The 12,428-nt window shown below is 41.7% G+C and overlaps 1 protein-coding gene across 10 annotated transcripts in view; it reads right to left on the bottom strand.

The window, feature by feature from the left end:
• Positions 1 to 4,290, bottom strand: part of SREK1 (splicing regulatory glutamic acid and lysine rich protein 1) — a 43,368-nt gene extending 39,078 nt beyond the window's left edge. For 3 of the 10 annotated variants that reach the window (XM_021077031.1, XM_021077030.1, XM_021077029.1), the window contains exon 1: positions 3,838 to 4,159. Coding sequence is in view for 4 of the 10 variants with exons in the window: in XM_021077030.1 (XP_020932689.1) it covers positions 3,838 to 3,998 (161 nt within the window). In the remaining 6 variants the exon portion in view is untranslated. Of the gene's footprint in view, positions 1 to 3,837 lie in introns of all 10 variants that reach the window. The other 7 variants (XM_021077032.1, XM_021077033.1, XM_021077035.1 and 4 more) reach the window with 4 other exon arrangements.

Here is a 12,428-nt window from a genome sequence, read left to right as displayed (position 1 = left end):
AACTTCCTTATAAATTACTAATACCTGGAGTTCCTGCCATGGCTCAGTGCTTAACAAATCCAACTAGAAACCATGAGGTTGAGGGTTCGATCCCTGCTCAGTGGGTTAAGGATTCCACATTGCCGTGAGCTGTGGTGTAGGTCACAGATGCGGCTCAGATTCCGACGTTGCTGTGGCTCTGGTGTAGGCCGGCAGCTACAGCTCGGATTCGATCCCTAGCCTGGGAACCTCCATATGCCACGGGAGCGGCCCCAGAAAAGGCAAAAAGACAAAAAATAAAAATAAAGAAATTACTGATACCCACTAATTGCCAGAGGCCCTCCAATCACTGCTGACAATCAAACACACATTTTCAAATACTTCTAGCTAAAATCCAATTACAGAATTTTAAACACACACACAAAACATATTAACCTTTAAATATTATTACAATAAATATAACAAAATGATATGAAAAATGCTTACTACAGGCTAAGTGAAAATAGTTAATAGTAACAGTGTATAAATCATTTGAATACAATGTATTAAAATAAATGCATATAAAAAGAACTGGAGGAAAATACATAGTTTGATAAGGTGGTGGGATCACTATCAAGTGTTCCTTTTTCTCTATCACAATGTGACTATATTGGTTATATTAATTTTAACTAAACAGACAACTAGTTAACACATTTCACCTTATCAGTATTTTGAATACCAATAAAACCAGTAAGGAGAAAAAAAAAAAATCAACACAGGAGTTGATGTTAGAAATCAAGCTAGAATTACCCTATGGGGATTATGCACTGGAAGGGGGAGCAAAGGAGAACTCCTACGGCACAGAGAATTCTAGCTGGTTACACAAGTTTGTTCTCTTTGTGAAAATTCATCAAGCTGTATGCACTTACCCATGCACTTTTCTACATACACATTATACTTCAGTAAAAAGCTCACTGAAAAAAAACTACAAAGATTTCAAGTTCCCTGGTGGCCCAGCGAATTAAAGATCTGGCGTTGTCCTGCTGTGGCTCTGGTTACTGCTGTGGCACAGGTTCAGTCCCTGGCTTAGAACTTCTGCATGCTGCAGGTACCGACAAGAAAAAAATTTTTTTAATAAAATAAAAACTACAAAGATTTCCTATTGCTATGAAAAGGTTTTCACAATATATGAGATTCACTTACTGCACAAAAAGTTAAAATAGAAATTCAGGATAGTTATCGTCTGGCAGCACAAATGAGAATTTTTAATGTTCACAATGAAAGTTTACACCAATTTTTAATGTTTAAAAAATGTTTACACCAATTTTTAATGTTTAAAAAAATGAATCACTGCCTTATGACAAAAAAATAAATTTAAAATCTGATTTTTCATATTAGCAACTGAATTCTTAAAATGTTAACAAACTATTCTTATATTAAAGAAATAATGTTCCACATTTAAACAAATGAATTTCTACTGAGCTTCCATAAAATACTGTCTCTACAACACTGCAAAAAGAATTTTCTGTCTTCAATAAAATTACAATTACATTTTTATCCATTTGAGCCCAAATATGCAAATACTTCTTTAATATAAGGACCAGGTTATGACAACTTCATCAGAGCAAAAAACATGCTGTTAGAAAAGTATGTCAACATTTTTGAAAAACAGGAATAGGGACTGCATTTGTGGAAAAACTGGTTAAGGATTTTGCGTGGCCTATGTGTGTTACATTTATCTCACAATTTTGCAAAATATACTGTAGTTTGTGACACACTAATTCTATATTAATCCAGTGTTTAAGACCTTTTTATTCTCTTTGACTTGTAAAATCCAAGCAACTAATTAACACTTGATTTCAAAAAAGAGCCCACTACTAAGTGTCAGAGAGTAAATGGCAGCATACCGCATGTTTCAACTACATAAGTGGTGTTAATTTAGGTATATTTCTTCTACCCATGAGACACTTTATGATCACAACCTTGAAAGCAAGGTTAGTTTATAAACGTTCATGTACAAAATATCTCACTCCTGGATTCCAACTCCTTCCAAATACAGTACTCCTTCCAACATTTTTGAATTATTAAGAAATGTTCTAAGTGCCTAAATGAAGAGCTAGCTGAAAGCATTTTTAAAAGTTAGTAAGACATTCAAAGTTATACATGCCACAACTAGTCAATAAAGTTGTTGTAAGTGCATACATTCATATAGAGTATTTTTTAACCAGAATGTATTAACTGAGTCCATTTATGGAGAAACAACCATACAAACCCAGATGAGTCATTCCACAAAAAACACTACAATACACAATATCAATGTCAGGAAAGACTTTAAAAGGTGACCTGGGGAATGGAAGGGGGGGGGCTGGGGGCTGTTCTAGATTAAATGACATAACCAAATGGAGTGGTCCAGAATATGTTCTAGATAAGAAAAAGAAAATGGAAAAAAGCATTATGAGAATAAAAAAAGAAATTTAAATGTAATATAATTATTTCACCAATGTTACTGGATATGTTAATAGTACTGTGGCAATGAAGGAAGAAAATATACTTAAGAGATACACACTGAAGTGTAGATGAATGAATAGGCAAGGTGTCTGCAACCACTTTTTAAAAGGATGAGGGAGGGAAGGGGTTTGAGGGCAGGGTGGGTGTGTGTAAAGGTGGAGAGAGGGAAAGGGAGACACAAAGAAAGAAATCAACTGTGGCAAACTATGAATGCAGGCAGGTGAAGGAAACATCTTTCAACTTTTGTACACATGAAATGTTTACACAAATTTGAAGAAAATTTAAGTAAAACTTAAAAATCCAAGCGCCAACTTTTATCAGTAGCCATGCAGTGGCAGAGATATACAGACTAAAAAAAGTGAAGAAAAATAGGTCTACATGCATCACTATGAAATAAACTAAAAAATCAAAAACAATCTTTTTTTTAAAAAAAGAAGAGAAATCATGGGCAACTCCTATACCTTCCTTCAAAGGATTTTGAAAAATGAACAAAACACTGAGGATTTTCAGACTCCAAGCTCTATCTTTAAAAAGTTTATGCCTGTAAAAAAGTAAACAACCCTCGACCCCTTACAAATATGAGTAGATAATACTGTACAAGGTAAATCTTACTTCAAAATACACTTGGGAAGTGTCCAAGAAACTAAATGCCAGTCCAGATCTGGACTTTTTAAAAGTAAAAGTATACAGCAGGAATAATCCAGCGCTATTACTTTTTCCGAAGATTTAGGACAACGTGACCTTCCAGGAGGAAATTTTAATCCGTTGCCAAAAGGGTGAACACACACGATCTTTAACATGGATGGGCTCAATTAGCTGAACCAAGAAGATGCTAAGTTTGTTAACACAGCCCCAGGAACAAATATAGCCCTTCTTGTCATCAACCGCAGGCTTCCCCGTCAGCAATGACAGCCCGACACAGAGGCCCTAAGAACTGAACAGTTTCTCGGGCGCAACCTCCGCGATTTTCCATTGCAAAAACGCTACCAAGCATTAGCCATGAGGACTACTCCGGGCCCACCTGCGGCCATCTTAAGTTCGGGAAAAAAAAGAGGAGCATTGAAAAAGGGGGGGGGGCACTGAATTCGAGCATCCGGCGGCGACGATAAATCTGTGAGACACGAAAAAGGCAACCTCTCTAAATGCTTTGTAAGGGTGCCGTGCAGAGATTACCCCACCCCGAGATCAACTAAAAGGAAAGCAGAAGCTTGGGGCCCCGGCTGCTGCGCCCTAATCAAACATGGAAACCAAGGTAAACCCGAACGGTCACGTGACGGAGACCGCGCGCCCCCGTCCGCGCTCTCCCCCACGCCTGGGTTCCCGAGGTCTTAGGCGCCGGCGCCCCTCCCCCCGCCGAGCTCGAGCACTTACTCCGGGGGGTAGAGACGCAGCTCCTCGATTTCTCCTAGGAAGGAAAAAAGCGTCCGCATCTGCTCGCTGGTCACCGCCGACGACAGATTCGTCACCTGAATCACCGCCGTAGGGGTGAGGCCGAAGCCTAATCCCAAACCGAAGCCGCCGCCGCTGTTCATCCCGACCCCGCTGCCGCTGCCGCCTGCTCCCCAACGTCTACGACGCGTCAGCTACGGAGCTGGGAAAGCGGAGAACGCGCGGCCGCGAGCGCGCTCCCGCTGGCGAATTCACGACAGCGGGCCGGTCTAGCCGCCTATTTCACAACTCCTCTGCTCCCAGGTCTGCGCGCGCCAGGCGGAAGCGTCGCCCCGGCAACCCGGCGGATCTCGCGAGGCTGCGCGCCCGGGCGCGCAGGTATCTGGGGCTGTTTCTCCTGCTGCTCTTCTACCTGCGCAGATTTTGATCCAGGAACTCCCTTCCCCCAATTATAACTCGATCAAATTCTTGTGCTCCTGCAAACGTGAGCGTCTTTACACTAGGTAGAGCTGGGGAACCTAGATGACTAGCCTGCTGGTGTGGAGCTGTGAAGGAGTAATGACCTGAGCATCACAGATAAATACTTGACCAAACTATAACGTGTCATTATTATATACAGGCAGCTCTCTCGCCCTACCTATTTAAAAAATTGGGTGGCGTCCTAATTGTGAAAAAAGTTGGGAAATTTCACAAAACGTGTGCATTCAGACTGAAGCAAGGAGACAGATGAAGGCTATGAGGTTGTCATGTATAATTTGTTATTTATGAGCTCATTACACACACAAGTATTAATATTTATTGTTATGTACCAGACACTGTTAGACAACGGCACATAAAAAACAATTATAAGAGTCCCCGTAGTGGCGCAGTGGTTAACGAATCCGACTAGGAACCATGAGGTTGCGGGTTCAATCCCTGCCCTTGCTCAGTGGGTTGAGGATCTGGCGTTGCCGAGAGATGAGGTGTGGGTCACAGACGCGGCTGGGATCCCACGTTGCTGTGGCTGTGGCTTAGGCCGGTGGGCTACAGCTCCGATTCGTCCCCTGGCCTGGGAACCTCCATATGCCGCGGGAGTGGCTCAAGAAAACACAAAAAGACAAAAAAAAAAAAAAGACAGTTGTAGACGGTCCACAGACCTTGCAACCTAATGAGAGACAAGTAACTCATGTGAAACTAGGGCAGCTGTTCCTAAACCATCCTCAGAACCTGGAGGTCCTCCAGGCCTTTTCAGTGGGTCCAAAAAGTCAAAACCATTTTCATAAAGCTAAGACTGTTGACCTTTTTCACTTTGTTGACAGTTGCACTAATGGTGTAAACACGATAGTGATTAACTGCCGGCACCTTAGCAGGAATCAAAGCAGTGATGTCAAAGCGAACTATTCATGGTATTCTGTATTCTTCACCTTGCATTCATGGCATACAAAATTTAAGACAAATTTAAGACAAAGGAGTAAAAGTTATTAATTTTAAATCTGCACCTAGCATAAACCTCTTAACATGTATGAAGAAATGGCCAGTATGCCTGTTGTGTGCCCAAGTAGGATGGATGTCTCCAGAAAATACTCATGTGGTTGTTTGAATTTTCACACCAAAACAAATTTTGTAAAACTTGCTTTCCACCACCTTAAGCTTGACAACTTTCCAGTACTTAGACTTTTCTGCTAAAAACACCAGGATATTAGTGTTACTTAAAGTGAAGTCCAGCTGCTCCCAGTTCTAAAGCCAATAAAGAAGCAATGTTGGTGGAAAGGAAGATTTGCTTTATTTGGATGCTAGTATGGGGGCAGGGGGTAGACTTCTGTCCAAAGGGCCAACTTTCCCCACTTAGGATCAGTGGGCAAGTGCTTTTATAGGCAAAGGGAGGAGGCTACATGCAGAAACAGCACAGTCACCTCTGACAGTCATCTTGAAATTGGTCTGACCAGTGTCATCCGGATTTTTTTTTTTTTTCTTTTTAGGGACACACCTATGGCATATGAACGTTCCCAGGCTAGGGGTCAAATTGGAATTACAACTGCCAGGCCTATGCCACAGCCACAGCCACGCCAGATATGAGCGGCGTCTGGTGACAACACCGGATCCTTAACATCCTGAGCGAGGCCACAAATCTAACCCTTGTTCTTACGGATGCTAGTCAGGTTCCCTAACACGGAGCCTTGTTTTATGTGTGTGTGTTTTGCCTTTCTAGGTCAGCACCCAAGGCATATAAGGTTCCCCTGGCTAGGGGTTGAATCCAAACTATAGCCGCCGGCCTACACCACAGCCACAGCAACTTGGACTCTGGGCTGCATCTGCGACCTACACCACAGGTCACAGCAACTCCGGTTCCTTAACCCACTGAGCAATACCAGGGATTGAACCTCATGGAAGCTAGTCAGATTCATTTCCGCTGAGTCCCAACAGGAACTCCAAGCCTTAATTATTTTAAGTACAGTTAATCTTCAGTTCCAGGGTCCATTTTTTCCCATTTACTTGAGACCTGTTCTCAGAATTGTGGCTGCTTATGTCATGGCTACAGTCCAGTCATCATGTAGTTAGCTTCTTCCACCTGGTGAAGGTTTCTGTATCTACAATAAAGCTCACAGGATAGAGCTCAAAATATTTTCTATAGCCCTTGAGGAGGAACTAAAAAGGTCCTTGACTTTGGTTAATGACTAAACTATTATTATTTGGTCTCATTTGACTGTTTCCTGCATTTTCTCATATCTTTGATTAAACTTGTTTTTTGGCTAAAGTTTTTCTGCAGGGGAAAGACAGGTGGGGGTGGAAACCAGAGGGTCCTGCTCCAATTCATTCGCAAATGTACTTTTTTGATATTATATAATGAAATAAGTGATCATTCGGATGATCTCTACAGTTCAATGAACAACTGTTTTAAAAATAACCAATCCATGCCATTAGTAAATCAGAAAGAGTCATCAAATAATAAAATAAAATTTAAAAAAAGAATCATCAAAGTGTAAGAGAGACCAGTGAATTTTAATGTAGCAGAAAAAAAAGTTTAATGGATATAGTGTCAGATTCAGTCCACGTTGCAATTGCATTCTAAGGTACTATCACATGTCAAGTTTGGTGTAGTATCAAGAATATCTAGAATTATCTAGAAAGATTATGAAAAGAGTTTCCCCCTTTTCAAACTCCTTATCTATGTGAGACCAGATTTTCTTCATGTTTCAACCAAAAGCATATCACAACAGACTGAATGCACAAACAGCTATGGAAACCCAGCTGTCTTCTATTAAGGCAGACATCAAAGAGCTCTGAAAAATGTACAGCCAGTGCCACTCTCCTCAGAATTCTTTTTCGGAAAATATCTATCACAAAAATGTTTCATTTACCCCCCAGGGCCATCAGGAGGGGACTTAAAAAATGCGGAATTTATATAATTACATAATGCATTTATAATTACTTCTAAGTGGGTTCTGAAATATTAAATTTCACAGATTTAATTTCTAATATGATAAATGTGGATAGACAGCCCATAAATCTCTAAGGGTCTGCAAAGATTTTTAAGAGTCTAAACGGGTCCTAAGACCAAAATATTTGAGAACTACTACCAGAGGGATAAGCACAGGAAGAGTTGGGAGGATATAGATGGGCCACTGAAACTTAGTGCCAATGTAAGTCTTCCCAGAAGAGACACTGCTTGCACTGAATCTTGAACAAATAGGAATTCACCAGGCAAGCAGGGAGAGAGGAACAGTGAAGGACATTCCAGACTGAACTTCAAGAATATACAAAGACCAAGAGTTATGAGAGCTCAAGTGAGATCCAGAATATTCAAAGTTTATTATCGCTAGACCAAAGGCTGAGAATGACTAGAAATGCACATGAAAGAATAAGCCTTGATGACAGCTGTTTGTTATGCTGAGATTACTCTATCATAAGCCACTGGGAGCCACTGAAGATGTCTGAGTAAGAGAGGTCAGATTCCTAGAAGGATCACTGTCACTGCAATACGGAGATACACTGAAAAGAGTGGAAACTAAAGACAAAGAGACTGGATCAGGAGGTCCCATCGTGGCTCATGGAAACGAATCTGAATAGCATCCATGAGGATGCAGGTTGGATCCCTGGCCTCGCTCAGTGGGTTAAGGATCTGATGTTGCCGTGAGCTGAGGTGTAGGTCCCAGATGTGGCTCGGATCCAGCGTTGCTGTGGCTGTGATGTAGTCGATGGCTACAGCTCTGATTAGACCCTTATCCTGAGAATCTCCATATGCCTCGGGTGCTGCCCTAAAAAGACCAAAAAAAAAGGGTGAGGGGACTGGATCAAAGGATAAGTGGTGATGGTAACCTAAATCAAAGAACTGTCCCAACTTGGGGATCATTGAACCCCATTTACGGATACAGTGAAAAGTCTATCCACCCAGGAAAATATGGTTTTAGATAGAATTACAATGCTTTCTGTCTTCCTCAAGCCTGACCATGGATCCCTAGTTAACCACCTAGTTTTAACTATCACTTAAAACACTGATCCTCAGACTTTCGTGTGCATCAAAATCATCTGGAGGGCATGTTAAAACAGATTGCTGACTCCATCGCCAGAGTTTCTGATGCAGTAGGTCTGGAAGGGGACCCTGAAAATTTTAATTTCTTACGAGTTTCCAGGTGATGCTGCTGCTGGTGATCCAAGAACATTTTGAGCACCACTGGTTTAGAAGGTTGTAAAGTGGTCCTTAGTAGCCTTAGTACTGCAGTAGATTTACTACTGTTGATGGTAAACAGAGGGAGGAATTTGTTTCTGGCCTGAGGGATTGTGTAATAGTGCCATAATTTAGGGACAAAAAATAAGAGGGAAGAGCAGATTCATAAAGAAGAAGCAGAAAATATTAAGGTCCATTATAAACAAGGCCCTGAAATGAAACGTAGGGAAAATGTCTAGAGCTAAGATAAAGTATGTGATTTAAGCTTGAAAGCAGGTACAGCTATGTCAGGCACACCTGTAGCAAGAGAAATGCATTGGGTAACATTAAATACAACAAACAGCCAAAAGCAAATAAAACCAAGCCAGGAGAAAAACCAGGAGGATAGTCACAAAAGTTAAGGGAGGAAAAAATTTTGTTTTGGTTTGTTTTGTCTTTTGTCTTTTTAGGGCCACACTTTTGGCATATGGAGGTTCCCAGGCTAGGGGCTGAATTGGAGCTGCAGCCGCCAGCCTATGCCACAGCAACACCAGATCTGAGCCGCATCTGTGAACTACACCACAGCTCACAGCGCCAGATCCTTAACCCACTGAGCGAGGCCAGGTATCAAACCCCCATCGTCATGGATCCTAGTTGGGTTTGTTAACCACTCAGCCACAACAGGAACTCCTGGAAAAAGTTTTAACAAGGAAAAAGTGAAGAGTAGGGAGGAAATAAGATAAATAAGATAGTAGAAATAGGAAATAAAATAGGAGGTAAAAATTGTCAAATTCAGAGTTCCTGCTGTGTCACTGGGTTAGGAACCTGACTGAGTGGCTCGGGTCATTGCAGAGGTGTGGGTTGGATCCTTAGCCCGGTGCAGTGGGTTAAGGATCTGCTATTTGTTGCCACAGCTGTGGCATAGATCGAAGCTGCAGCTCAGGTTCAATCCCTGGCCTGGGAACTTCCACATGCTGTGGGTGTGGCCATTTTTTTAAAAAAATGTCAAATTCTGCAAAGATGACAAAATCAGGAATAAAATGTGACCACTAGTAGACAGAATGTGACTACCAAGAAAAAGGCAACATGAACCTGTTTAGAGAAGCAAAGGTCACAGTGTCAGTCACTTCCACTGATTCCTCTATGGATCTCTCCACAAAATATCCCTGGCATGCCCTAGCTCTGTCACTGTGACCAGTATTGGACCACTCCACCCTGGCCCTCTGAGTTTCATTTCAGAATTCCAGCCTCCATGCTATTTTGTGCTGTCTCCAATCTCTGTAACAATTTACATGGCCCCAATTTACAGATATTTCTTCATCACGAGGCCCCTTGGTTTCATCTGCCTACTCACTCAACATCTTCTAAAACAAGACAATTAGTGACAAAGGTGCTGTGCAGGAAAAAAAAAAAAAAAAAAAAAAAAAAAAGCTCCTCACTAGTAGCCCGGACTGGTAAAACAAATCAGAAACCAAAAATAAGAAAGATAAACTCTGGAGTTCCCGTTATGGCTCAGTGATTAACGAACCCGACTAGGAACCACGAGGTTGCGGGTTCCATCCCTGGCTTGCTCAGTGGGTTAAGGATCCGGCGTTGCCGTGAGCTGTGGTGTAGGTTGCAGACACGGCTCGGATCCCGCGTTGCTGTGGCTCTGGCGTAGGCCAGTGGCTACAGCTCCAATTAGACCCCTAGCCTGGGAACCTCCATATGCTGTGGGAGCGGCCCAAAGAAATAGCAAAAAGACAAAAAAAAAAAAAAAAATAAAACTCTGGCAATTAATATCACAAAAATTAAAGAGGAAAATATACAATTTTATACAGGTATTGGATTTAGAACCAGGAGGTGACTTTGGAGAGAGCAGTTCTAGGAAGTACAGTGACAGGAGGAGAATGTGTGTGCTGTGAAGGTGTGTAGATGAATACAGAAAAATGGGCCTTGGTGCCTCTGTTCAGTCTTTTTTGTTTTGCTTTTCAAACAAGTGAGATCTGCAACAAGCATACTCTATGGAGTTTTAAAGGAAATTTGACAGGAGAGAATAATTTATTTATTTTCTCTGAAGAAAATGTCCTTTATTTAGTGGCCACTACTTAACCATGTTATCTTTCTACCATTTTATCAGCCAGTCACTATTAGAGGAAACAGAGTTGACCCATGGGCTGATAAGCATCGAATTAGGGGTATAGAGAGATAAGCTAAGAGAATCACTCATCAGGGAATTTTTTTTTTTTTTGTCTTTTTTTTGCTATTTCTTGGGCCACTCCCACGGCATATGGAGGTTCCCAGGCTAGGGGTCTAATCGGAGCTGTAGCCACAGGCCTACGCCAGAGCCACAGCAACGCGGGTTCCGAGCCGTGTCTGCAACCTACACCATAGCTCAGGGCAACGCCAGATCATTAACCCACTGAGCAAGGGCAGGGACCGAACCCACGACCTCATGGTTCCTAGTCGGATTCGCTAACCACTGCGCCACGACGGGAACTCCTCATCAGGGAATTTAGTTGGCAAGAACTATCTACACGTTTCCTCTCCTTTTTTCACTTCCCATTCAGTTTTTAAACACTTTATAAACACGCACATAGATATTGTAAAATACAGTGAGTGCACACACATACGTAAACAAAATAACTCTACTGTTTGGTAACCAGAAAGGCCTGCTATCTCAGTGGCTTAATACATAACAGTTATTTTCTGTCTGTGCAAAATCCATTATGTGTTTGGTGGCTCTCAAGGGCAGCTGCTTTCCCAACAATGATTTGGGGATCCAGACTAACTTGATTCTGAAATGCTGTTGTCTCAGCATGTAGATTACAGTGTCACTCACCAGAGGAAATGAGAAGTATCATTTATTCTCAAGGGCCTTGGTCTGCTCACATGGGTCTGGTCAAAAATAGTAACACTGTCATGTTTAAATTCTAGAAGAGTTGAGAAGTCCTCCCAGTACAGAATAATTTAGAAATAATTTCAGGTAAGAAAGGATGTGTAAGTAGCCCTATCTTTGAAGGAGAAATGCAGATTGTAGTCCTGGAGGAATGCAGGTTGTAGTCCTAAAGAGCAAGAATGCCCTGGAAAAAAACGTTAATTGGTTGTACCAGAAAGGATCAGAAAAGGGGTGAGAGCTGTGCATGCATGAGTGCACCTGTGTGTGTGTGTTTGTGCATTGTCTGCATGTGTGCGGTGTTTTGAAATAGGACTCTTCCAGAAATGAAGCAGAAATTCTGTTAATTTTCTCCTGTGCCTGATCATGTGACCCTCTTTTTACAATATTCCAAACTCTTCAGTTGGTTCATGAAGCTAGCTAGTTAGTGGGCTAGCTTATAATCCTATCATTGGCATAATATTTTTGATTACTAAAAAATTATTCTAGCTAGCTTAAACAGAGGATAGTACAGACAGTGATGGTGTGGAAGAAAAAACTGCACAACCAACTTGAGAAGGAGTGTGACTAGGGATATTTAAAACAGATATTGGGAGTTCCCTGGTGGCCTGGTGGGTTAAAGATCTGATGTTTGTCACCGCTTTGGCTCAGGTCACTGCTGTGGCACAGGTTCAGTCCCTGGCCTGGGAACTTCCACATGCCTCAGGCGAGGCCCCTAAAAAAACCCAACAAACCAGATTTTGGCTACTCTAAATAAAACAGAAAATATATAAGAAGACAAAGGTCTTAAATGCATTTGCAGGAATAACAGCACAAAGAAATCTTAGGAAGAGCAGTGGCCAGGGCAGCTCTGAGAACTTTAGCAGTAGACATTCACAGGCCATGTCTAGGATGTTTCCAATAAGGTAAATTAACTCCAATAATTTAGCTCCTAAATTGCTCCTAGCTCTGAGCAATCACTATCTGCTTCCTGTCTCTCTATATTTGCCTTTTTTGTAAATTACATATAAATTTAGTTATACAGTACATGGTCTTTAGTGTCTGACTTCTGTCATCAAACCTATTTTTGAGGTT

This window comes from Sus scrofa, chromosome 16 (assembly GCF_000003025.6).
Source record: "Sus scrofa isolate TJ Tabasco breed Duroc chromosome 16, Sscrofa11.1, whole genome shotgun sequence".
NCBI classification, from domain to species: Eukaryota; Metazoa; Chordata; class Mammalia; order Artiodactyla; family Suidae; genus Sus; species Sus scrofa.
The sequence above is the reverse complement of the archived record's forward strand: the minus strand, read 5'-3'. Positions and strand labels throughout refer to the sequence as shown.